The 27862-nt window shown below is 34.8% G+C and overlaps 3 protein-coding genes across 4 annotated transcripts; all 3 read right to left on the reverse strand.

Moving 5' to 3' along the window:
- Nucleotides 1-581: 581 nt before the first annotated feature.
- LOC140801625 (probable WRKY transcription factor 75) lies at nucleotides 582-2381 on the reverse strand. Its single transcript, XM_073156828.1, has 2 exons — nucleotides 1802-2381; nucleotides 582-934 (listed from the first exon to the last, which is right to left on the reverse strand). Exons 1-2 carry the CDS (start codon nucleotides 2179-2181, stop codon nucleotides 757-759), a joined length of 558 nt encoding a protein of 185 aa, XP_073012929.1. The 5' UTR covers nucleotides 2182-2381; the 3' UTR covers nucleotides 582-756.
- A 6212-nt stretch (nucleotides 2382-8593) lies between these two features.
- On the reverse strand, nucleotides 8594-16337 carry LOC140802007 (ABC transporter I family member 11, chloroplastic). 2 transcript variants are annotated; one of them, XM_073157412.1, is made up of 10 exons: nucleotides 16218-16337; nucleotides 16062-16119; nucleotides 15362-15441; nucleotides 15193-15244; nucleotides 14978-15111; nucleotides 13218-13332; nucleotides 12923-13009; nucleotides 12791-12839; nucleotides 12437-12521; nucleotides 8594-8948 (listed from the first exon to the last, which is right to left on the reverse strand). In XM_073157412.1, exons 1-10 carry the CDS (start codon nucleotides 16271-16273, stop codon nucleotides 8870-8872), a joined length of 795 nt encoding a protein of 264 aa, XP_073013513.1. In that variant the 5' UTR covers nucleotides 16274-16337; the 3' UTR covers nucleotides 8594-8869. The 2 variants fall into 2 exon arrangements, with proteins under 2 accessions (XP_073013513.1, XP_073013514.1); XM_073157413.1 differs by having other exon boundaries at nucleotides 15362-15455; nucleotides 15982-16119; nucleotides 16218-16286.
- A 2037-nt stretch (nucleotides 16338-18374) lies between these two features.
- On the reverse strand, nucleotides 18375-27777 carry LOC140802006 (protein LAZY 1-like). Its single transcript, XM_073157411.1, has 5 exons — nucleotides 27558-27777; nucleotides 27330-27396; nucleotides 26071-26876; nucleotides 19449-19707; nucleotides 18375-18679 (listed from the first exon to the last, which is right to left on the reverse strand). The coding sequence occupies exons 1-5, from the start codon at nucleotides 27561-27563 to the stop codon at nucleotides 18660-18662; spliced, it is 1158 nt and encodes a 385-aa protein (XP_073013512.1). The 5' UTR covers nucleotides 27564-27777; the 3' UTR covers nucleotides 18375-18659.
- Between the last annotated feature and the right edge of the window lie 85 nt (nucleotides 27778-27862).

Here is a 27862-nt window from a genome sequence, read left to right on the forward strand (position 1 = left end):
GATTTTAATATTCAAATAAACCCTATCATCTATTAGATTTAGACAAATGATTATGAACACCTTTGTATGGTTTATGGTGACAAGGTTGTAAGTTTATTTTCCCAAAAAAAAAAGAGAAAAAGAAATTTCTTATTTTCTTGAATGCATGTTAGGATCATACTGCTTCAAAAAAAAGAAAAAAAAAGAAGTGATATTTTATTAGAGCATAATTATGTTGAAGAAGAATTAACGTATAAATTATGACAAGAAAGTATATATATATTCCATCTTGTGGTCGAATGCACCCTCATTTTGATAAAGATTTCTGGGGAAAAAGGAACAAAGGAATCGATTTAACACTCCTGCTGTAGGAAAAATCTATTTTTTTTAAAAAACTAATGTCTATAGGTTTCTTATATTCCAAATGTATGCTATCTAGTATTATTATCTATAATCTTAATTAAAACAGAAATAGAAAAAAAAAGTGCCATGATCTGCACTTGTTCTTGTACTCAGATATGTTGTTTTACAAGTATCTATCAACTAAAATTGAGCTGCATGCTCTCTGAGTAAATAATCTATGTAAATTCCACTCAAGCAACTTGATGAACAATGTGAAAGAAGAGATGTATAATGTAATTTTCTTATTGCCTACATAAGAAGGAAAATTAGGACTTCAGAGAAAGAAGTTTCTATCATGTATGTATGTATGTATGACAAGCACATTAGACTCATAACTTTACAAGTAACTCTGAACTCCTTTTACTCATGGAGAGGTTAATAGTTGGAGTAGATTTGCATTTGATTCAGTATATGTTCAAAGTTGTCATTGGATTTCTCAATGGGGTGAGTGTGCATGCCCTCGTAAGTGGTTACGACAACCCCTTCGTCCTTCGATAGCCGTTGCACTTGCTTCTTCACATTGCAACCTTGGTGTGTGCATCTGTAGTAGCTTCTGAATCAACATAATAATCATATTAGAGAGATGAGAATTTTTTGTAAGAAAAAGAAAAAAGGAGTCTAACCAACTATTCTTTTGTAATGTCTTTGTTCATGTAAATGCAATCTTTGCCATGAAAAATGATAATTTCTCTTGCCATATCGATGTATTTCTCTTTAATTGTCTTTCAGATTGAAGCATTCAGTTTCTATTGTAGTTAAAAGTGAAGCATGCATATAAGTAATCAACAAGAATGTTGCTATTTAAGAAGTCTGGAGAAATTTATACTCATTAAATGTTCAAGATATTTTTTGCTAATCAAATAACAAGCTTGCCTATCAAGATCGATATTAAGGACCTAGTTAATCATCTTAAATAAGATAATAAATGATTATTAATTGGCGTTAAATCTTTCTGATTGCTGAATCCACCAAAATTTTCGGTCGAAAAAGCTACTTAATTTCAAGTGTCTTTTAACAATTAAAGCTATTTTGATGACTAATTTGTTCCAATATTGGAGAGCTCAAATGCAGGTATTCTCAGTGCCCACTTGCAATCTTCTTGATGTACTTAAATGCCGGAAGAGATGGAGCAGAGAAGAGATATAGAGCTAAACTATTCTTGGTCAAATATGACCACCTAGTTACTATTAATTTGATAGGCACCAAATCATGTGACAATTAGTCCTTGTCATAGGGACATCATAGAGCTTAATTAGTAAATCAATATTAATACTAGCAATCTCTAGAAGAAACCATTAAAGATCTCACCTACTACCTTTGGAAAGATTAGATGATAACTCTAGTAGTGCAAGAACACAATACTAATTCTATGGTGCAATTAGAGAGAAGTAATAAGAAAGAGAGACGAAGAAGAAGAAACCTTGGAAATTTGTTATTCTTCACAGCCTTCTGGCCGTACTTCCTCCACCGGTAGCCGTCGTCGAGGATATCGACTTGGCTTCGCGTTTGGAAGGCGTAGCGAGGCCTCCTCACCTTCTTCTCCCCCTTCTTCTTCGTCATCTTCGGGTCGACGCTCTCGGGCCCAGGAAAGGATTCCATCATGCGAGGAGCTTCATGGCCTTGTGAGCTTGGAAGCTTTCCCTCCTTTAGACCCAAGAATCCACCTGAGTTATTGCCATGGGGAGGAGTACTAACTAAGAGTTGGGTGTCGTTTGCTATGCTGGTTGCGAAGCTGGAGAAGTGGGGAGAGTGATAAGACGATGATGGTTGTGGTGGAAATAGTATGGAGTAGTTCTCCATGGTTGAGATATCCACAGAGAGAGAGAGAGAGAGAGAGAGAGAGAGAGAGAGAGTACAGAGGAGAGAAGAGAGAGGAGAGAGGAGAGGAAGGAAGGTGATAGGAGTATAGAGAAAGAGCAATACAGCAAAGAAGAGATCATGATATAATGTGGGGTCATAGGAAGAGTAGTGGATTGTGGAAGGCGGCTGTGTTTGGGATAAGAATGGTCTAAGAATCTAATGATGCTGGTTAATCTCAGCCTAAATTACATTTTTACCCCCTCTAAACTATATCAATCCGCCTCCTAATTAATCTATCAACAATTTTATACTAGTATAGTAACTAAACAATAACTTATCAAGCGTGGTGCATATATACAACCAAACACTATAATAACTTTAAGAGGTTATAGTAAGTAATATACATAGAATAGAGATAAAAAAGAGTAAAACTGGGAGGGATGAAGGTGTAATTTAGGATTAATATCATCAGGTAAATGGAGATAAAGAGAGGATAGTGTCGTAAACGGCACGTAAATTAAATGGGTCAGAAAGCGAGAACACTAATCTCTTTTTTGGATTTACTCTTCTTTCTTCTTACTTCTTACTCCCTTCCTTTGGAAACAACATGGAAGGATCGATCCAGTGGCTGCCACATCTCTCTTTCATCTCTCTAGATAGATAGAGAGAGATAGAGAGAGAGAGAGAGAGAGAGAGTTATTATGTTATTATGTTATTATGTTATTCTTTGACCATTGTGGTGTGGGAACCACTAACATGGATCGATATAAAGTACTAGATTCCAAACTTATCTAACTATACAAATTATAAACATATAACATGTGGAGAAATAGTAATATTATTCATATATCAATGTGATCGCATGAGATTTTTATTTCTATTATTTAAGCCTCGATGATTAGATATATAAGCTGAACAAAAGATCACATCAACCTGCTGCTGAACTATTTTTTTTTCCTTTAAAAATTGGATAAGGAATAGCCACTTCTTGGATAACCCTCCCTTATACTAAGTGCCCTACTATAGAAAATTCATGCAGTTGTTTTAGAAATGGCAGACTCATTAATTTTGGATCAGTTCATGTTTATAGGAGACCAATAAGATTGTTAATTGGGCAGCAAATTGGAGTAGGAAAAAAAAGAGAGAAAAAGATAAATTAGTTTAGTAATTAATCTTATCACTGTCCATATGCTTATTAATTTAATTTAAAGAGTATGATTAGTAGTCCTTAAGAAATGACACGTTTTTGTGCCCATAGATTAAATAAACTGTCCACGTACTGAAGTAATGATAAATAATGTCTAAGATAATTAGGGTGGGCAACTACCATCTCCTATGGGGATTTTGTCCTTAATCGATAATTATAATTAAAGGTTTTTTTTTACATAATTGTCTTTAATTATTCTTTTGTAATTGTCATTCCTTCAGTTAAATATAATTAATCATAATTAAAAGTAACCTTAGATTATAAAAAAATATTTAAAATGGTTACAACATTATCAATATTACCTTATTTTCTTGTGCAAGAAAAAAGTGAATTATATGTAGCTTGATCTTGTTCTAGCTTTCTCAATATCTGAAGCCAGTATGAACTCATAAGCGAGTCTGTTTTTTTTTATAAAGAAGGTTTATATACCAATAATTTTATTAAATTTAATTATCTTTTATAAGCTTGATACATAAAGGAAACTGGAGATATTTTGAAGAGTCTCTCTACCGGCACTATAAGTAAGCATCAAGCCCTAAAGGGCACACAAGATCTGCATAAGAAACACTCGACATATTCAATCGTAGTAGATAAATTAACTTAAATTTTTTTCTGATCTTGAGAGTATCCTGAAGCGATGTAGCTATAACCTATAAAAGATAAAATAAACCATCACCAAAGAAATAATGTGACAGCGGCCACCAAAAGTCATGGCTATCAACCTTGCTGAAGAGGAAAGAGAGAGGTAGGCAGTGGGCGGCGGCAGAGGTGGCGGGGTTGAACAGTGACAGACTGAGAAGATTTAGCGGAGTAAACTTCTAGGAGGAGGTGGTGTCGACGAAGGGGAGTCACCAATAAGAGGCACATGACAGGGAGGTGGATACAAAAGTGGAGAATAGGGAAAGAAAATAAGAGAAAGAGAGGGGAAGAGGAGTGGAGGGAGGGAGGGAGAAAAGGAACTATGACCTAGATATCGTCTATAGCGACTATGACCCCAACGGCCACGGTTGCGATGGCCTGATAACGGCAACCTCGATAGAGCAAAATAAGGAAGGGAGATAGGAAGAAGAAATACCTTGCCATGAAGGGAAAAACCCCTCCCCTCCTCCTAGCTGAGGCTAGGAGAGGAGAGGGACAAGCACGCTGATGATGACTACCGACGAGGAAAACCCTCGGTGAGGGGAGAAAGAAAAAACCAAACCCTAGCAGAATACGTTGCTAGGGCCGACAGAAGTTGCCTCAACAAAAGATAAAAACTTTTAATAATTAATAAGCGAGTCAACTTGAGCTTGTTTGCTTCCTAATTGGCGGCCATTCTTAGCTATCTTTGGAGAAAATGGATTAAACTGCTTTCAGTGAAAACGGTTTAGTTACAATGTGAGTGGTTTTATACACATAATTATAACACAATTATAACAAATATTCAGAGGATAATTTTCTAAAGTTTGAATCTCATATATTATTAACTTAGATCCCAATATTTTGATCATTTTTCACCTCCATATACAATCTTCTACACTAGCAAACAAAATTAATATTAATCTTCGTAATTTGAATTCAAACGGCATGAGTTCATCTATTCAATTCACTCTGACTGCTCTTTATAAAATTTATATTGTGGACCTTAGCGAATTTCCCAAGCATTAGCAAATCATGATGGCCATCTCTAATCTTTCTTTCTTATTCTTAATTACTTTTCTTCTTCCCTTCAAAGTTTTTAATCCATCACATCTAGATATCCACGTTCGTTATGTGAAAACGACTACTCCGGTAATTTCGAATGAGACACCAAGGAATATAATTAATTTTGATCATTCTTGGTTTGTTTGAACATAGAACACTAGTGATAGTCTTCCACACTTGGAGGAAAATTCAAACTTCCAACACAATGATGATGTCAAATGAAGTTCGAAATTGAAATATTTATGAAAATTTTGACTTCTCCTTCGGAAATCTTGACTTAATTGCTATATTCTCCACACAAACATTATTTTTCTCACAAATATAATGAGATTGTGCTCAAATAATTAGTATCACAGTAGTATTCTCTTATTTGAATTAAAATAATATTAAAATTTTAATTGCTCTTAAAACAAGAATTAAGTAAATAAAACTAACATTTAAGAAAGAAATACCTGTGAATTTTGCTTGTTCTATTAACAATACTACCCAAATAGACATTTCAACTGCAACATTGACTACTTACTGGTGATGCCCTTGAGAGTTACATAACTTCTAGAAATCAATCAATTAGCTAAGTTTGACTGGAGTGTAGTAAAAAAAAAAAAAGCTTAATAATTCTACCAGACCACCTCATTTGAGATAAAAATACATGCATCTGCTTTTCCTTTCTTATTTTTATACCACATATACCACAAGACAAATCAGTCGGCTGATTGGCTCGCAAATTATGGTAGACTATACTTTGGAGGGCTCCTTTCTCCCTTTGCTCGTATCTATTTTGGCTGCTGATGTAAGTGGTGGTGTTTATTATAACTAGGAAAGTTGATTAATATATTTATTTTTTTCAAAAAAAGAAAAAAAAAGAAGTACGTGCATAATTTAATATTAATGATACTAATGCATATTTTTAGAAAGCTAATAGTGTTTTAGTAGTGTTTATGAATAAGAACGAGTTACTTTTATAAAATAAAGAATAATTTTCTACTGAGATGAGCGAGAAAAGTTCCACAGATTTTCTCCATTAGGGTTAGAAACGTTAGTTTGATAACACCAATTGATTTAATTTGATTGTAAATGCCAAGGTTAGGTTATAGAAGTCATTTATTTTCCTTTAGATTTTATAAAACCGCTATTAGATTAATTCCCAAATCCACTTTACTTTGCCACTTAATCCAAAGTATACTACTTGTAATCTTGGAATTAATTTTCTTATACTGGGTCATCATTGATCATGGTTGGAATGTAGAATATCGTTATTAATTAACGTAAACAAATTAGCAATCAGATTAACCAAATTAAGAAGCAATGACTACGCTAACGTTGTTTGTTATTCTTCTTCTTCTTCTTTTCCTTTCATGGGATTTTATGGTGTCCTATAATTCTACGTCTAGTTAACATCAAGTTAAGATGCAAGGAATTATAAATCCACATGGTTTTACTAATCTCTCTTATCTCTCTTATCTCTCTCACAAGGAAGATGGTAATGGAATTCAATCCTATGACTTTGAACGGTAGATATAGATTTTTTTTTTCCTTTTTGTGAGAGCAACTCTATATACATGAATTCAATCCTATTTGTGGAAGTCGAGGAGTTGTAGTAACCTACGAGTTACGAATTCGAATCTTTATGTGGATACTGATGTTGATATTTAATAAATTTTTCACTAGAATGTTATATGCTATTAGTCTGAGCTCATCTCATGGTCAAAGATGGTTAAACTCATTGCCAGTTTATAATTAAAAAAATTAGATTAATTATTATTCTAATTATTTATTAATTTTTCAAAGACATTTGTTGGTAAAAATAAGAGAGAGAGAGAGAGAGAGAGAGAGGACTGACATGATATTTATTCTCTATGACCTTAAGCTTTTGAAAATTACTATATTCTAGATACATACATGGTGGATTAAACTTTGCTGGGAAAAAAAATTCCTCCAAAAGATTATTTTTGTTTGTTTTAAAAGTCAAAATGTTCTTTCTATTAGGGATTGATTAAAAAAATACTTTCATCTCCTAATCCAAATTCTTTATAGAGAACCCTAATCACTAGCATAATGTTTGGGATTCTACTTCCACTTAGATTTTCTGGAGTTCTAATCCCCTATTAAACATATATTTAGTTTTTATGATAACAGTTCTTGAGAAGAAAACTATAAGTAATCTAATAGTCTTTTTAATATTAGATTTTTTTTTTGCAAGTAATAAACTGTGATTGGGAACCTCAGAAACTTGCCAAACAACCTTATTCCTAGTCTTAGATACTTTTCAAGGAATATTGGAAGATTCCAAATTCTCTGGTCATGGCAAAGACTCCATGCATCATGGCTATTTGATCTCTAGAAATATGACAAAATAAAAAAATATATATTTTATCTTAGTTTAAATTTTAGTCTAACTATCGTAATATTTTATTTGTATCACTTTATCCATTGCAGTTTAGATTAAACTGCAACCGTTATTTTTTCCATCGTATTTGATAAATACTTATTACGGACAAAGTTATATAGAATTCTAAAATAATAATAATAATCCAACTTAAATGAATAAATTTATGATTTTATTATATCTTTATTATTTAAAATCTAATCGGTATTGCTAACTTTATTTCTTCCAAACCTTATCAAGTTCATAGAAATTTCTAGGATTGTTGGATTACTTCATAAAGTTTAGGTGTGATACAATGACACTTCATGTTCTTGTGCCACTTTTGCATTTAGGTCCAGTAAATACCTTTTAATATTGAGAGAGACAGGTATGACACGTGGTGGTAGTAAGAGTTCGAAATGGATTTGTCATTTGGAGGAAGTCTGTGTCATTGAAACTTTGAAAGATGAGGGAAAATAAATAAATAAATGAAAGTTGCTGCTTGTTACATTATTAGCAACCTAGACATGGAAATCTTTTGACCATTAGTTGGGAGATGTAAACTCTACATAGCCAGAAATTATTCTATATTTTTGGAGAATAATGTTAATAGTTAGCAGGCTTATATATATGACACTGAAAACATTTTGAGATTTTTTTCATGAGAATTATGTAAAAAGCTCAAATACTGTTAACAGAGCAACTTTATAAAGATTACAAGAATAATAATCCTGTAAAGAGGTGTTCTAGTTTTGGGATTGAATAAATTGCAACTAGTTTGGACTGCAGAAATTGACATGTCTTGAGCTGAAGCTAGCTTCTGGGTCTTGTAGGATGAGAGAGAGAGAGAGAGAGAGAGAGAGAGAGAGAGAGAGACCAAACATATATAGGCAACCTTCTTGGGCAGGACCTAATCTTCTTCCTATTTCTGTACACGAGTTTTGAATTAGATTGCAAGTGAATGATTCAACCTCAATAATATCAAAGCTGACAGATGCAAGATTAAGACAAGGTTGAGAAAGTCCACATGAACTTTCTGTAGTTGGGGCCTGTTGTTCTAAATCAAAGTAGTGTAGAATTCCATGTCCACACATCAAAAGGAAGCATGCTTCATTCTAGAAAGTCATAATCACAAAGCTCGATAAGTAGAAAACTAGTTGTGACACAAATCTCCACTTGTTGACATCATTACTTTCAGCAGTTAGATCTCTTTACCATCTTTGTTTATCTAGTTGTCAGTGTTTAGAATAATGTAAATTACCAGAAATAACTCAATGGTCCCAAAATAACAGGCGGGCTACATTTGCGAGATATCAGATGTACTGCTGCAAATTGAACCATCGAACCATCAACCATTGTTGGCCATGGCGATTTTGCTTTCCTTGGTTTTGGCAACAGTATGGAGCTTCAAACAGCACAAGGAATTCTTTCTATTAAACAGGCAATGGTTCTTTTTTCAGCATTCCTCCCATCTCCATCTTCCATGAGATATCCACCAAAGAAGACAATTCCCTGTAAAATGTTACAACTTAAGCAAGCAACAACTGCCCATGCCCTAGAAATTTAGAGAACATGCTTGTATAAAAATTATGGGTTCAGTGTGTGTGTGTGTGCAGTATGCAAACAACTGACCTATTTCAAATCTATATAGTAAAAGCATATCAGAAACTGCCATAATGGTAAATTCTCTGAGAGGCCTGCTGTTTTATATATTGGTTTCATCAGAATCTTGGAGTAAAAGGGAGCTAGGTAGAGATTAACAAGTAGGTTCTTATTTCTCCTAATCTAATGAACTAATTAATTGAATTATTCAGCTTCGCTCTTCTATGATCATGCAATAAAGGTCATTTTAATAGCACAAGTTATTGTGGGATGAAGAGGTGTATGTGAACCAGGTTTGGAATGGAAGGGACTGAAAATTACAGTACCAAAGAGGTCTGGATTTGAATCAGTTAGCTAAGGAACAAAAACTTACTAACTGGGGGCAGGATAGGGTTGCTATGATGGATGGCCATAAAGATAGTGGCACTTGGAGATTTAATAGCAGTGATATTTATTCTGTGAGATCTTTGTACAAGTTTCTCAATAATGGTAGACAGATCACTCGGCAGTCAGAAAAAAATTAGTAGTTGAAGATTCTTGTGAAAATTAAAGCTTTCTTTGGCTGGTATGCAATAATAGAATACTTATCGAGAATAATCTAATAAAAAGGGGTTGGACGAGCAGTGTGAACTATGTTTTCTGTGGTAAAGAGAAATCGGTTTCCCATTTGTTTGTCAGATGCAATTACTCAAAAATATATTTTTGAGAGGATTACACAGTTTTTTCCGTGTAAAGGGAATTCAAAGAAAGTGAGAGATCTGTTCTATGACATTAAAAATATTAAGGAAGAAGGTAGAGTGTGGTGGAAGATAATGATGTCTGCCATGATATGGAACATTTGGATGGAGCGAAATAGAAAAAAATTTCAGAACAAAAAAAAGAAGAATGGAAATCTGTATTCTTTGTTACTTAGGCTTATTCCTTTGCTTGGCAGGTTTATGCAAGGAGAAGAGAAAACTGCCAAAGCAAGAAAGCTGATGTCAGAGCAGATATTGATTGAACCAGCGATTCTGGATGACTAGATGGCTCTCAGAGCATCTCCAACCGGGCTCCAAATCTCCAAATTTGGAGCCCGGTGGAGCTTCAACCGGACTCTATATGGAGCTCCAAATTTGGAGCCATGAATAGTGGGGCTCCAAATTTGGAGCCCCACCGTGAAAATGGAGCCGGGCTCCATTTGTCACATCAACTTTTTTAAAATGCCAAAATTGCCCAATAAGTGTTATATTCAATAATTTTAATTCTATTTGTATCATTTGTTAAATAATTTAGTTAGTTAAGCTAAGCATATAATTAGTTTTACTAATCGGTTTTTAACAAAAAAAATACCATTGGAAAGGTCTCATCGAGACCTTTAAAATGAGTCTAATATTAAATTACTTTTGAGTTAATTTTAATTTTAATTTTTTTATTATTTATAAAAATGAGTCTAATATTAAATTATTTTTGAGTTAATTTAAATTTAATTTTTTTTATTATTTATAAAAATGAGTCTAATAAATTATGTATCCTAAAATATAATTACTCAAAATTATCCCCAATGTAAATATTAAAAATTAAAATACATTAGATATGAAATACATCAAACATAAAATACATTAAAAATGAAATACATCAAATAAAAATTACATTAAAATTTATATTCCTTCATTCCCGTGCCTCTTCCATAAGTGTTCAATTAGTGCATTTCGAAGCTCAAAATGAGCCTCTCTATCTTGGATCTTCCTATGTCGCGCAAGGAATCGTTGAAATCGTTTATCATCATTGGCTTCAAGCTCTTCAATGACCAGAATATTAAACATCTATTGCTTTTATTATGTTTGGTTAATTTCTGCTTATTTTAGGTAATGTAATTTTAATATTTTTAGTTAATGACATGTAATGCTTATTTCGATGTTTATTTCGTGTAATGTAATTTCAATGCGTTTAATTAAAAAATTAGTAATTTAAAATTACTTCTAAAACTATTGAATATTAATCTTATTTTAAAGATCTCGATGAGAGTTTTCTAACCATATATTTTTTAATAAAAAATAATAACGCTAAGATGATCTATTAAGCAATTTAAAATAGCTAATATAATAATATATATTATATTATTTTATAATATATATGGAGCCCGGTGCATTGGAGTGCACCGGGCTCTTGCTCCATTTTTGGCTCCAAATATGGAGCAAGCATTGGAGATGCTCTCAGAGGCTTTTGGTTTATTACCACAGTTATCAAAATCGGACCAAACATTGACTAGGTCAACGGTCGGGTCATTGGGTTATTGGTTCAATCGGTGGTTCGCCCGGTTGGATTGCTGATTTTTAAAAGTATTTATATAATATATAAGTAGATTTAAATAATTTTAAAAATAAGTAAATATCTATCAAAGTAGTATAATTGTATGTATATCCCTTAAAACAAATGTTATTTATATAGATACCCTCATGGTTATTTTCAATTAAGTTATTTAATATAAAAGATAAAAATACTATTAACTAAGAGAAATATTTGAAAACAAGAATAATAATATTTTTGTCTTTTATATTTAAATTGTTCAAATTTTAATGATAGTTATTCCAAGTAGTATTCAAATAAGAATTTTAAAAAGTATACATGCAAAACATTTATATTTTGAGAGATATATATGTAAATATGAACTTTAGCTAGACATACAAGCAAATAAGAGACTTTTCAAGGGTATATGTGCAAAAAAAACTAATTTAAAAACAACATATATGTTATAAACTAGATATATTTAAATTTTAGGACTAATATACCATTAGGATATATAATAGAAAATTAATAATAATTATGTAATTTTTTTAAAATAGTTGACCCGACTGATTTGCCAAAAATCAGCCGGGTTGCAGGGTTCACCGGTTTAACCACTGGGTCAGTCAGTTTTTACCGGGTTGAGTGCTTATTCGGTCTAATAACAAAACCAAACCGGTTTGGTGGTTGATTCATCGGTTCACCAGTCCGACCACTTGGTCCGGTCTGGTTTTGATAACTATACTTATTACTGTTAATTTTGGGTGGTCTGTAGTTGGAATTATTCTAACTATTGGTTGTTTAGTTTTCTACTAGGATATGGTTGTTTTTTTAATCTTTTGGAACCTGGACCAGGTGGTGTGGTTTTTGCTTTTGGTATTGTTGCTGTTGATGTAGTGTGTTTATTAGATGCTGGCTGGTGTACTAGTTTAGATTTGGTTGATAGTAGGGATGCTGTAAGGGTGGAACTTCAATTGTTTTGCTCTCAGGTTGTGTTTAGCAACCTGGGGATAATTAATTTTCTGAATTGAATAGGGTGAAAACCTCTTTGTCAAAAAAGAAAAAGAAAACCATAAGTTATCAAGGGTGGAAGTACAAGAAGAGGAAGCAAAAGTTCATTTTCAAGTGAAACTTACTTTAGGTCATGGCTGACGACCAGAATAGTGAGTTGCTTCTTTAGGTGCTTTAGCAACTTCACAACATCAGCCCGAGCTTTCCAATCTAGTCTCAGAAGTGAAAATTGAATCAAGTAAAACAGAAGCAAGCTATCAGTTTAATGAGATAAGTAAAACATGAAGATATGCCATGACAATTATAAAAAGAAAGCCAAATATCAGCAGTTCCTCCTGAAAGCAAATGAAAGTATGCAACAAAGTTTGCATCAGTTATAAGATCACTAATGGACCTGCTAAAAGTAAGTTCCAAATATATTTGATATTGAAGCCATAAAGCTAGTCTAACGTATTGGCCAAGTACAATCAAGAACTTACCTAGACCTGCCAGTGGCTCATCTAGTAGTAAGAGATCTGGTGTTTGAACCTGGAAAAGCATGACTATTAGAATCTCAGGTCTTTAATTCTTGCCATTGTGCTAGAGTACTAACAATATGATAATTCTCTTACCAACTGAATTGCTAAGGCAAGGCGTCGCTTGAAGCCACCACTTAGAGAATGTGGGTCTTCATCCAAGGGTATAGTATTCAAACCAACCTGCAAAGCAGATATAACTCTCCATCAAATGGTGACTTTTAATTTGGTAGGTTTCTAAGTAATCTCAATATTTCAATGCAGAAATAAAATGACTTGTACATGTCAACCTTTGCAACTATATGGCTAGAAGATATTCAAAGATGGATCAACTGGGGAAAGAAAGTACTCTAAATGCAAACATCCTTCAGAGGAAATGTTCTTAAAATACCGAATTAATGGCATATTGAAGTTTCAAAGCAAGCTGTTCTCTTAATAAATGATCTGCCTTTTGTCTTGGCCATCCAAAGGTAACTTCCTCAAGCACAGTATCAGCCAAAAAGTACCTAACATAAAAGGAATTTAAAAGTCACACAGCTTAACTGATGATGGACAAATCATACTGAGTGGCAAGAAGGACTAACATGTTTCATACTTTCATCAAATATGTGTTTGTTTCTTCATAAAAACCTGTACTTACACTTGCAGAACACAAGTCCATAATGCTACAGGAAATCTCTTTGGAAAACTTAGTGGAAGGATAAACAAGATCTAGTAGCTTAAAATATCACCCAAAATATATAAAGAAAGTTGCAACAAAGTTCTAAAGGATGCTCTAGTTTAGTGTTTTTTTTTGGAGGTAATAGTGTAGCTTTAACAGTAGCTTTTTGTCATGATACTGGTCAGGCCACATGATTAGTGTACCTGTTAAATTATGAAAACTATGCCATAACATTCTAATGAAATAAAACTACGACCAGAATTATGCCTTGGTGATTGAAAGATTGGGATTGCTCTCTGGTGAGGACACTATTATTCGTCACGTTTATTCTCGTAGGCACAAAAGGGCTACATTCGTGACCCTTTGGCTTAACAAGAGTTGTGACTAACTATCTTCTAGGGCTATTATTGTCTTTTACTTTATTTTGCCTATATAAAGGCTTATAATCCTCTTTTATTATTTAATGAATATTTTGAGAGTTTTTAAATATTGAGTGTTTGTTGGTGGATTCCGACACCCCAGTTGGTGAATTCCCCGGGTTTGATTATTTTTCCTACTTCTTCTCAAATCTACAATCGAGACGTTGTCCTACATCACTCTCACCCTTAGAATATGTGTCGATTGTCGTATATTTACTTGCACTGAGGTTCTACACAATCTGTTAAAAGAATAGCTATCTTTTACGATCACATTCGACTAAATACGAAGCCAACGGATTTTCCCCATCAATTATATTAGCATATAAGTTATAACTTATAACGACAATGTGGATTGTGTTTCATTGCTATCAGGCTTGTTTGTTCTTCAGAGATGAAGATTTTTTTTCCTTAAATCAACTTTTCATGCTCATTTAGACTCTTCTCATGTCAAGTTTGATTTTTCAGAGCATTACTCCTAGCTCGCACAAGACCGAACTACAAAAGCTAAGGGAAGAGATACTGCTCCACCAACTGGGCTTTAATGTTTTGTGAGAAGCCTCTCTTTTACTTTCTTTTGCTTCAATAAAAATATAATAATTCACCATTAATATCTAGAGGTTCACTGAAATGGAAAGTGCTCATAAATCATTACTAGTTCTTCATAATGCCTCCCAACTTGGAGTTGTGCCTAGCTGTCACCAAATTGCTGACAAAATCTTGAAAGCTGAAGATGATGGCAAAACAAACCATACTTTGCAATCTTCTATGTCACTCAAGATGTATATATAGTGCTGCATCAGTCAATGCCAGAAGTTTTCTTGTCATTAAGCTATAGTGGTAAAACTCCTTTCTATTATCTTGATGTTATAAAATGATTGGTTATGCAAGTAAAGAAAATAAATCATCCCATGAAGAAACTAATAGATGTCGACATTTCGTCAGCCTTGAATCACTAGTAACAAGATAAATATCAGAAAGATTACAGATTGGAGTAAATGTCTCAAAATATTCCAATATGTCATAATTTTTGCCTCTTACATTAAAAACATCTAATAAAGAAAGATTTCATACCTTTCGGGAAACTGAAAAACAATACCAACTCTTTCTCGCGACAAGATTTCAGGCGGTTGAGTCGGATGTCTATCAAATCCATATTTCTGGACACAAATTGTTCCTGATGTAGGTTCCGCCAATCCAGCCAAAAGCTTCAACAAATAAAGAATAGAAAACTCGTATAAAGAATAATAGCATGCAAGGCAGATGAATAAGAAATGTTCAACGCAGACCTGTAAGAGAGTGGTTTTCCCACTTCCACTGCGTCCAAATATTAAGCCAAATCTGCAGGAACCAGGCAGATGAATCCACTCATCAATAAGGAGCCTCCTTCAAATTTCAGATACAATTTTCTAAAAAAAGCTTGCAAGACAAATTCAAGGTAATAATGTAAATTCTTACTTTTTCTCTGGAAGGGAAAGACTAACTTCATTCAATAGGTTGTTCTGCGTCCCCGGAGGTCGGTAACCAACCTTTCTCACCTTAAAGAAACCAACTGCATAGTTTCAAAACTCCTGATGTTTAAAATGAATATAAACATAAAGTAAAATAGGATATATCATAAAAACATAGGCACATTTGATGTCCACCAGGTATGTGAAAAATGACTGCTGGTCGGCGATAACTACAAACACGCCTATTTCTAAACTTTAATATGGAGTTAACAATTAAACCATCATCATCTTTTCCCCGACACTGTGGAGTCTACCGATGCATAACTCAAATTTGAGAAGGCTCCAAAAAGAAGATTAAATTTTACAGTGGGCTGCCAACCTAAGGTCAACTCTGCGCAATTGGGTGCCAAATCTCTGACTTAAGAAACTAGACCAAAAAAAAAAAAAAACCCCAGTGGATAATAGTTGTTCCTTTTACAATTTTGAATACAAGTCTAAACATCAAAAGAAACTAGAAGCATTGAGTCTAGTTTGCAACATATAAAAATGCCAACCAACTACTACCACGAAAAGGGTTCAAAAATAGAAGATGAAAACGATAAATAAATAAGAATAAAACTAACGAACCTGAAAAATTTCCACCAACAAAAGGCAGTCCTTTAAACATAGAAACTAAATCGGAAGTAAGAAGGAAGAGGTAATCATACTTCAAATTGGGTGAAATCGGATGAAACTTGCAGCGCTCGAGATTTCCGAAGAAGCCTCCTGAAATAGAACGACACAAGGGGTAGAATTGAGAGACAAATCCCAAGCAATTAATGGGAAAATCGAACTAAGAAACGGAAACTTAGTGAACAATTTGCCTGGAAGATGAGTCTTTGGGAAGCGATAGTGAGAAGAAGAGGGAGGACGCTTCCATGGCACCGTGAATCGAAAACAACTAAAAATTAACCAAAATCCAATGAGTTTAAACTTTTAACGTTAGTAATGGACTGGGCCGACTTGGTTCTTTGATGACCCATAAAGCCCAATCTTGCAACCTTGCCTCTATCCAATCTGATCGGATTCGAGTTTTGCTTAGATCCTTTTTTTGTTCTTTTAATAAAGGAAAATTAAGTAGGCGAAGAAGTTTATTAATGCACTTAAATTATTACAAACTGGATACACAGCAACAGCATCACAACTTTGTAAATATTTTACAGCATCATAAAGAAATATATATATTTTTTTGATCATTCATTAGCCCGAAGGCTAGATATGAGCTAGACAAAGGGTCAACCCTCTATAGATACAGAAGCACTTTAGGCCCCACCGAGTTTTTAGCTGTCTAGTCTAGGCTTCAAGCCATATGAAATTCTTGACCTAAATGGGATGTAAAAATCATTATAAGAGACATATATAGCTCAGTAGTGTTCTGTAGCTCCCTCTTGACTATTACAAATCCAAACATTGATAGCCTTGCAGAGAATTGAGGGTAAATCACACTAAGGAACAACCCACCAGCGAAAAGAAAGCTAAACTTGACAAGTTATAATTCAAGGTTAGAAAAATTAAATCAACAAGCCAGTGATATGGACCAGGCCAATGTGAGTTTATTTGTGGTGATGGTGGTAGATGGTTCAGTAGTAAAATCAGTGAGATAATGAGTTATGGATGATGGAAGCAGAATGGATAATGAATATGATGATGGCATGGAATAGATCTGTAATGTAGAAAAAAGAAGAAGGGGGATCGACGGATGAGGAGTGAGGAGCTAGCTAGTGACTAGGGTTTGAGAGAGGAGAGAGAAGATGACCGGTCTAGTAATAATTGAGGAGGAAGGAATAGCATCGGTTTAACAGCGTTGGCCTTGGATAGAAGAAGAAGATTGAGAGAGATTTGAGGTAGGAGAAGGTAAAAAATATCTATATTTTTTAATACCCTAAATATGGCTATTTTTCACATATTTATTTAGAGGCTAATCCTAATGACTCAAAATTAATTAAACACTAACTCAAAACAACAATCAAAATAATTTAATTGTAGTGAAATCGGTGTCTGAGCATTTAAACATTGTTGGACATGTGTTTGAATGCTTTGAGGAAAACTGCTCTCATGTTTGGGTGTTTAAATGCCTTAACGAAAGCTGCTCTCCGCCAAGACGGGCACAAAAGGTATCTCTCGCAGAGTGACAGTAAAAATATTCCTGTGGCAATCAAAGCACTAAGAGGTAGCAATCAGGTGATACCATCTAAATAGCTAGATATAACTACGGGTGTAATCTGAGTCAGGCTCGATCGAGTTGCTCTAATCAAGCTCGATGAAAAATTAATTTTGAACCTGAATTCAAACAATTTAGAATATATCCATATGTGCTCTGTAAAGCCATAATAAGGTAAAACGAATAAAATACAACAATAAGCATTATTATATGATTCTATCCTCTTCAATACAAACTGTATCCTGCTGCATTGAAGATTATCTCTGTTTCCCTCTATTGTATAGTTTAACCAACTGTTAAAATTTAAACATAAAATAATGGAAATATATTTAATTTCATAAATTTCTCCTAGTCATGAGTATTTTTTTATATTAAGTTTTTGAGATTTAATTTAAAAAAATAACCGAGTGAGTATTTATAAAAAACATATATTTTAATAGGATACATAAATAATAATAAAAAATAAAAAATTAAAACCAGTGACTAAGATGAAAATAAAATATCCTCTGGTCTGTTTTGGCCCATCTGCAGAACGAAGTATAAATTCTTTTTCTGATTAAATGCAAGGATCCAGTCATCCAGGAAGTAAAAGGAAACTCCACTTTCCACAAAGTAACATATTCTTACAAATTCATCAGATTAGGCACCAAAGATAATACTTATAAGAAAGAAGAAAAGGAAACAGAGGACAAATTGGAACGTAGTATTGCTCCAATTAGAGAGACAGTTGATGTAGGCAGTGCATGCTACACAGTCATAATGAAAAAAAATGGAGGGTAGAATCAATTGGTAGAAGCATGCAATGCTGGTAAGAAGGGGATTGTTATGCAGAAAATTTTGTAGTATAGATCTTATTTCTGTCAAGAATACATCATATAATACATACATAAGCAAATGACACAGGCCATCAACTTTGTTCTTACTTCAGTCACATCCTGACATACCTGTAAATTTATTTGAGCCAAACCATCTCAATCAACATAACACACATTTATTCACACATACAGCTTTAGCTACATGAAGGATAAGATCTTCGCTTGCAATCTCACATTGAAACAGTTGGAATTTTTTGCTTACAAAACCAACAGTTCTGTCTCCTCTTCTTTTAAAGCTCCAACACCAGATCTACAGAGAATTGTAAGGAGAGAAAGAGAAGAAACATCAGCTTTCTCTTACGTGAAACTACTGATCTAAAAAAAAGCAGTGTTATATAAATGCAAATCTTTTTGCAGCAATCCTAAGCTCGCATTGCAGACAAAGCTTGTTATGTAAGATAATTATTTCCCATTGAAAGAAAATCAAGTGTGTGATTAAGTCTCAAAAGAACTTAAATGGTAATTGCCAAATATTTGGTCATCTTATCATAAAGATTAAAAATGTTATATAAATTACTTATTGGTTTAAAAAATACCTGCAAAATGAAACACAGAATAGTTTGTTAAGGGTCTTATCCAACTAATAACCCAAAACAAAGAATTCCATACATATCTCATAGCTTAAGATAGATGATGATGATGATACGTGAGATGTTAAAGTTGCACCTTTTCTGTTTCAACAAACAATTAACATATTTGAATCTCTATCTCTCAAGTATAAATTACATATCAATGAGATTTTTTACAAGCACAAGTGGTCATGATTAGAGATGCAGCTTTCCTATTTATCCATATTGTGCTCTATTGTGTCTGAAATGAATGAAATAAGAAAACAAATACTTCTGAGTTACCATAAAATGTGAGAATATGGTATCTTCAGTGCAAAGTGAGGGGACATGAGATGCTGAGATTGAGGTAAATATATATGGTTAGAAGTCATTTTGTGTTCCATAATATTATACCATTATAAGGAGAAATGATGATGGAGATGCATCTAATACATGTCATGGAGTACTCACAGTCTGCATCAGTCTTGATCCAATGCTCACGATTGTCGCTTGAGTCACTCCGACCAAGTGCAAGTGATGTGGGGTCTGAGCAACATTTGAAGCTTGGCATGCACTCCCTTCTATAACTGAGTTTGGAAGTGGTCATTAGTGGTCCATTATCGCCTCGATGAGGACCATAATCTTCATTCTCATGTTTCTTGTACTTTGTAGCTTTCTTGGTTGCTGTAGTATTTTCAGGATGAACTTTTCGGTGGAATATTTTAAGGATCTGCATGTGAAATGCTTATGTCATGAGGCTAATAATCATTTCTGAGAAACAAAGCAAAATCTAGTTAGTACTAGAATAACAAATAAGCTCCTAATGAGTGTCAGTAGTATCTAATCAGATTATACATACTTTGAGCAGGAAAAAAGGTTACCACATTATTGAGTTACAATTAGCAAATCATAAAGTTGCTGCATCAGCATACAAATAGATTATATCATTCATTAGCATGATATTAAATTATAATAATCAACTCTCCTCCTCCCTGTCTCTCTAGTCAACATATTTGTTTGAACTACATCCAGTTAACTTATCATATTAGATGACTGAAGTGACACCATAACAATTTGATCCCATTAGTCTCAAATAACTAAGATGTAGGACCAAAGGCAAAAGGCTCAGAACCCAATTATCTTCACTAAAGGAGCAGCAGGAATTACAATTTATATTTATAACATATCAATTTTCATATCTACAAGTTCCAGCCTTTGGAAGGGGTCTCAAATAACTTATCATCACCAAAGATGAAATGCTACCCAACATGGTTCTATAATTAAAATTGAATAATTGATAAAAGGGATCTACTTCAGAAACAATATAATTCATATATCCTATATATGTAGAGTCTGGCAGATGGCCTAGTAGTTTAATAAAAGGGATCTACTTCAGAAACAATATAATTCATATATCCTATATATGTAGAGTCTGGCAGATGGCCTAGTCAAACTACGCATGCAACGGTTAGGCACTTATCCTTAACGAGGTGTTAAAAGCTTGAGAATGGCCAGATGTGCAAATGAAATGTACTACTTAGTTGGTGCTAGTAAAAAACATCATTAAGAGTTCCTCCTCTTTTTCTTTTTCCTTTTTTTTGGTAAATAAATTTAAGAGTTCTTTGAGGTTCAATGACGTTCCCGCTTCTATTTTTCCACAATGTGCAACTATTTAAAGGAACTTTCAAGATTAACTATAGATACAGCAGTTATTAAAGGCTGTTGTCATAGTTTGATGTAAACAGTAACACGTTAAGGTCCAATCGCTGTTAGACTATGATCGTATCAGTCACAAGTCACTTAGAACAGAGTTCTATAAAGTGAAAGAGATCATCGATGTCGATATTGATATTTCACTACCCAACCTAGTGCATGTCAAAATCATAACTGTTGTCACAGTTTCTGTACTAGATGATGTACACACTAACAATTAACAAAATTGAGGTCCTATTGTTGATAGACTATTGACATCACATCAGTAACAGCTCACAAAAACATGGAACAGAGTTCTATAAGTGAAAGAGACCATCAATCACACCGTATGCATTTTGTTTAAGAACACCGTATGCATTTGGATCATCTAATAAGTGAAAGGCAAATGGACCATGGATTATGCACAATCTACAATCATGAACATGGACTATAATTGCAACATTGGAGGGGACAAGTTAAGTGGGGTAGATGATTTTTCCATTTCTTGAAAATATGATTATTTCATAAAGGAAAGTATCGTAAAAGAAACTCATCTTAGTCCTACTTACATCGAGGAGCATTGTGGTTGCTATGCAGACATACTCTTAACAACCAAGTAGCTATATCTGAATCGATTCATCTCTGTATAGAGGACCTTTTTTATTTATTTTGCAAAGCATGGTTGACAGTTTGAATAAGGCAAGATTTCCCAACTTGTTATCCAATCAGATGAACCTTCAAAAGATACCTAACTTTCCTTTTAAGAAAAATACTAGACACCTATGGGTGAAAAGCAACTCCATCTAATACATCTTCAGATAAGAAAATCACTTCTGTTTCTGCTTTACTACTTTTCATTCTTGACTTACATTGGAGCAATTTGCATTTAAAACCAATATTTTTAGAAATAGTACCATTTTTTACATTGGAGCAATATGCCCAATTTGCATTTGACCTTTTTTTTTAGATCAAAGTGCTCTTATTTTTGTCTATAGAAAGAAAAGCATACTTTACATTTAAAGCTATTTTGTCACAAAAAGAAATAGTACCATTTTTTTTTAAATAAGTGTAATAACCAGAAAATATTGGGCACACGCAGACGAGTACACTACTATTTTTCTTCTCCTCTCTCCCTCCTCTCGTAGCTGTTACAAGAGAGAGATAGAGAGAGAGAGAGAGCTTCCGGCCTTTATCCCCCTATATTTGTGTTTCTTGTCTAGTCTCCTTACCCAATGTCAGTTAATATCATAGCCTAGATGTAGATGACGAGACATGGTCCAAACACCCTCCCTTCGGCCTGTGATTGTGACCACGAATTGGGAGATGTTGAAATGGATGACTTCAGGAGACAAGTGCGAGAATTTGAAGAGCAAGTTGCTTGTACTAGGAAAGAGGCTTCGGAACATGATGATTCTCATCATAATTCGGAGCTTGAAATTTCAAGCCATGATAAACTGGAGATTAGCCTCTTCTCTCATGCTCGAATATGAGCATCTAGTGAAGAGGTTTCTCTACATCACCATCCTCGAAGGAATCTCGAGTTCCAAGAACATCAAGGTGGAAATTTCTAAATTTGTAAGAAGAATACAACCAGATGAATTCATTGATTGACTTCATGTTGTGGGGCAAGTCTTTATATACAAAGACTTGTCGAAAGACCAAGGTGAAGATTGTTGTTATCAAATTAAAGAAGCATGCTTCCATTTGATGGAAGCATTTCAAACTCCAATGAGATCGTGATGGCAAATCTAAGATTGTTACCAAGGAAAAGATGAAAAGAGAGCTCAAGAAGTTCTCACCAGAAAACTACCTTCAAGACTCGTTCCATAGAATTTTATCAGTTCACCCAAAAGAGTCACTCTGTGGTGGAGTATACTGAGGAGTTTGATAATCTCATGATGCGGTGTGATTTCCCCGAATAGGAGGAACAAATGATCAACCGCTATCTTGGCAAGTTGCGATAAGACATCTTTGACATTGTAGATATCCAACCATATTAGACCTACAATGATATGTACAAAGTTACAGTCAAGGTGGAGCGACAACTAAAAGCAAAGGAGGAGGCCAGCCAACAGGTACAAGCATTTCTCGAACCCTAGGCTCTGAGAATACTTCTAACAGGGGGAGTGCTTCTCAACCTTCTAAAGCTCATCTCCTAAGTCTTCATCTAAGCAAATTGTTGCAATGTCTTCAGTTTTTGACACGTCTAAGTTCATCCAACACCAACCCTTGACGATGCTTCAAATGACAAGGATCAAGCATATCGCCTCTGAATATCCGAATAGGAGAGTTGTTACACTCTTAGAGAAGGTGATTGAAGAAGAAGAATATCCGGCAATATATGATGAAGAAGAGAAAGATGAGAAGATCACCAACAGCAATGAAAGTGAGGCTCTCGTTGTTCTAATAGTCGCTTTTTTTAGTGAAAAGTTGAACCATTTTCACAAAAAATTAATCTACCTATGATAAATAATTTTATTCTATTATTCGAGCTTTGGAACATTGACGCCAATATCTAATACCCAACGAATTTGTTCTCTTTTGGATAATGAGGCATTAAAGTATCTAAATAGTCAATGCAAGCTCAATAATAAGCATCCAAAGTTGGTTGAATTTCTTCAAGCCTATAATTTTCACATCAAACACAAATCAGGCATTGAGCTGTAGAAATTCCTTGCTTCTTACTGTGTAGGTGAAGGTCTTAGGCTTTGAAGTAATCAAAGAACTATTCGAGGACAATCTTCTATACATTCTTTAATGTTCCCTACATCATGCTATTATTAAAGAATCACATGAAAGAGGACATTCTCAAAGAGACAAGACGATAGCGCTTCTACAAGCAAATTTTTATTGGCCTCATATGCACTAAGATTTTACTAACCATATTAGAAGATACTGGACTTGTCATCTTGCCAAAAGTCATGCTCTAACTATCGCTCTATAAACTCCTTTACCAATTCCAAATGCATCTTGGGAGGATGTGAGCTTAGACTCTTACCACGGATTCAATGAAACAAAGACTCTTATGGTGATCGTGGATCAATTTCCTAAAATTAGCTTATTTTGTACCTTGCAGCAAACTTTGGATGCATCTCAAATAGCCGAACTTTATTTCCAAGAGATTGTTAAACTTCATAACATCTCCAAAAACTCTTATTGAAATCCCAAATTTGTGGGTTCCTTCTGGATCACGCTTTGGTTAGTTCCTCACGCCACCCACAAACATATACCCACTCAAAGGGTGACAATTTTTAAACCAACACAAACCCGAAGGCTTAAATGGGTTTGGTTTGATATAATCGGATTTGAACCATAACGTTTATGACCCAAACCTGATTATTAAACGGACCGCGTGCGTGCTTATCACCTCAACCTGTTTAGCATGTTTATAACCCAATCACAAACCTTTTTATGACATGATAATCAGATTATGATATGAATGATCAATTTATAACATGATAAGATCTATTTATAACCTGCATAACTTATATAAATTTGAATAATATGTGTCACATAATAACTCATATATGACCCGTGTTAATCCGTTTAATAAATGGGTCGTGTTCATATTTGTATTACCCTGACCCAATCTGAACTTGACTCGACTGTCACCCCTAATCAATACTATGCAATTTTACATAGTATATACTTAATTCTCACTTATTACTATTCAAGCCACAAAAGATTATTATTCAATACGAAGAACATATTATAAATCCGCAAAAACATGTTCTAAATTTGCAAAAATTATATACAAGTTCATATGCTCACTAATATTGTGTTATTTTTTTCTTTGGTGCCTTTTGGCATTAAAATATTTACCTAAGACTCAAATTCGCACTTACTATATGGTAAGTGTGGATTAAATATACAATATACAAATTAACTATATAGGCACAAATGTGGTGGTTTTTTCTTATTTTATGCCCTTGGATAGTGCTCAATATAAGGTAAAATACATTAACATCAATGTCATGCAATTTCATTTGATACATACTTAATCCTCACTATATATAGTAATTCCGCAATTTAGATGGACGCTAAGGAGATTAATAAATGGTAGTATATGCGAAGACAATAATGGCAAGCTTGTTTAGATTAAATGCAGACAGGAAAAAAAGGAAAGATAAGAGTATTTTATACTTATTTCAAGAAAATATTGTCTTTTTGAAGAAAAATATTGTTTCTTTTTAGGAAAGAAGAAACTCACATTAGATATAAAGCGTGTGTTTCTTTATACACCCAAATGTAAAGGCATTTTTGGATTCAAAAATAATTAATTAGGTTATCTTAAACACAAAAAAGAGGGTAAACGTGCAGAAAGGAAAATCATTATGGCTTTTCATGCAAATCTCATTATATCTCATCATAGTATTGCAACAGAATTTTACAAAATCTCAAATTTAGTAATTAGTAGATATAGAATAAGTATTCAATAATAAAATAAGATGCCAAGATTGATATTTCACAGTGAACTAAGATGCAGCTACCTGAGCTGCGCAGTTTCTAGTTCTGTGTCCAAAAGACTTCATACTTGGAGTGACACGTATGTAATAACACTAGAGTTTTCACTAGCAATTATCTAAAAATAGAAGCAAAGACTGTATAAGGAATGAAATTTTTTTTTATAAAGGTCCGTTTAGCTTCATAGATCTGAAAAAATTACATTTGCATATATAAAATAAATCACAATAATCAGTTTTTAGTTTATAAATCTTATGAAACATGCTTTCCAGTGACCAAAATAGACTTACACGCACCATCTTGATAATTAAGCAGATGCCAAAACAAATTCTCTCAAAATTTTCTAGGAATAAAAAGAGGGAAAATGCAAGATTTTTATGTACATTAGTTTCTGATTTAACAATATAGAAGTTGGTTGTTATGATGTATTACTTTACAGAGGATCCTAATAAGAGTTTCTTATTCACTGCCCAGTTACATAAATATCAGAGTCCATGAGCATATACTAACGAAAAGTCTTCAAACTAGTCTTATTATGGTATCCAAAGATAGAAATCTCTCTTCATAAGTGGCTTTACCCAATAACTTCTGTATGTCCAACTGTCCATGGGATGGCCAGAAATTTGCACTAAAATGTTGTCAGAAGACTCAGAACTACAACAATATGTTTCTTCCTCTCCAAGCTACCAAGATTCTCTCTCATTCAACCAATCATGTAATAATAAAACTAGAACTACATAAACTATCAGGAAACACTCATAGCTTCCAACTAAAGATGCAACCATGACAATGACTAAAACATTTGTTAGAGCATCATGAGTGTTGTCACATAACCAATTTGTCAATCACAACTAGCAATAGATCAAAGAAAAGCTAAAAATAAAAGGGAAAGGCATTAAATTCAAAGAAAAGATGAGATTTTGATCAGGATACTAACCTTTTGGAACTTACTCTCCGCCGTCCAATTGTTCCCATTCCCACCACCGGATCCACTAAAACCCCGTCGCTTCAGCATCTTCTTTAGCATCCGAGCCGTCGATTTCCCCTCCCCTCCTCGTCCACCACCACCTCCTTCACCGGTATCGACCCCCTCCTCCTCCTCCTCCGCGATCTTACTCCTCATGAACAGCTCTCCGAGCGACACCCTCTTCTCCCTCTTCCCCATCGTCTCCGCCATCTCGATCGGCGAACCGAACAAGAACCCCTGGAGCGGGCACGAGATCCTATCACCGGCGCTCGGCCTCGCCGACGAGATGCGGTCACCACCGGTGACCTTCTCCGCCTCCGCCGCCAGGACCTTCTCGAGCTCCACGCTCACCACCACCAGATCCTCCTCCGTCGTCGCCTCGGCCGCCAGAACCTTCTCAACATCCGCGCTCGCCGCGAATAGATCGTTCTCCGCCGCTGCCGCCGCCGCCGCCGCTTTCTCGGCTATCGGCCCGAAGCGCGGGGTGACCGCTTCGTCCCGATCCATATCAATCTCTTCCTTCTCCTCCTCCAAGTACTCCTCGTCCATCGGACACGAATCGACCCCTAGGGTTCCAATGGCGAGGAGGCCGCCGAAGATCTTGTCCACCGCCTCCGAGTCCCCGGCGCCGGCGCAGGCGACGTCCAACAAGTCCTCCGACGAGAGGCGGAGGCATCTGGAGACGAAGGGATCGGATTGGCGACGACGGTGGCGGTGGTGCTCCTCATCGTCGACCTCCAGAGATGCCCTCCCGGGGAGGCAATTGCAGGAACCTCCTACGAGGCAAAAGAAAGATAAAAATAAAATATATTATTAAAAAAAAAATTTAAATATGCATATCTTTCTCCACTTCTCTTTGTTCCCCCTTTTAATTTTTTTTAAAAAAAATTTAAAAATACTTTGAAATTATATCTTAAACTAATTTAAGCCGAATATTGAGCGAGCCACAAACTCAGCTTTAAGCTCGGCTCAAAATAAAGGACGTTGCTCGCAATAAATCACGGGACGCATTTTAGCAGATGGCCATGCATCCGGCTAACGTGCGCCCCTTCGCACGCGTCTGCAAATTGGTACCTCAGGTGCAGATCGTCCGCACCCCCAGCTACAGGAATTCCCTACAGTCGGTAGCACCTGACGGCCAGTGATTGGCCACCGTGTTGAATTCTCCGCCTGCAGGAAATTCCTACGACTGAGGCTGCACAGAATCACAAGGGAGAACAGAATCGTACCGCTTGCCAAGTCCTTGAACACGTCGCCATTATTCTGGCGAAACTTGCGATGCATCCAGCCAAGTAACTGAAATCAAAGCAACAAATAATAATAATATTATTAATAATTATAATATAATGGAAATATAGAAAAGTACATGCAAGTACTACTCAAGCAATAAATGCAACAAAGAAGTTAAAACATATATATATATATATATATATATAATCTCCACTGATCGATCTGACCTTCATGTTTGCTGAGGTCTTTCTATCTGAGAGAAGAAAGGTTGGGGAGGAGAGAAGTAGAGCTTAAATAGACGAATGATAAGAGTGAGAAGATCAACATACAAGTGAAGGAGTCATGTGAAGGAGGAGGAGGAGGAGAAGGTGGGTAGAGAGAAAAACATAGAGAAGGATACAAAGAGAGGAGAAAAGAAAAAAAAAGAAAAAAACTAGGGTTAGGCACAGTGTCCCAAAGATCACATCATGTGGGCAAATGGGGGATGCAGTGGGTTCCATGCATGGACGTATGGCCCATGCACGCGTGATTG

This window comes from Typha latifolia, chromosome 15, assembly GCF_019914945.1.
Source record: "Typha latifolia isolate L0001 chromosome 15, TyphaL0001v2, whole genome shotgun sequence".
In the NCBI taxonomy this organism is placed as follows: Eukaryota; Viridiplantae; Streptophyta; class Magnoliopsida; order Poales; family Typhaceae; genus Typha; species Typha latifolia.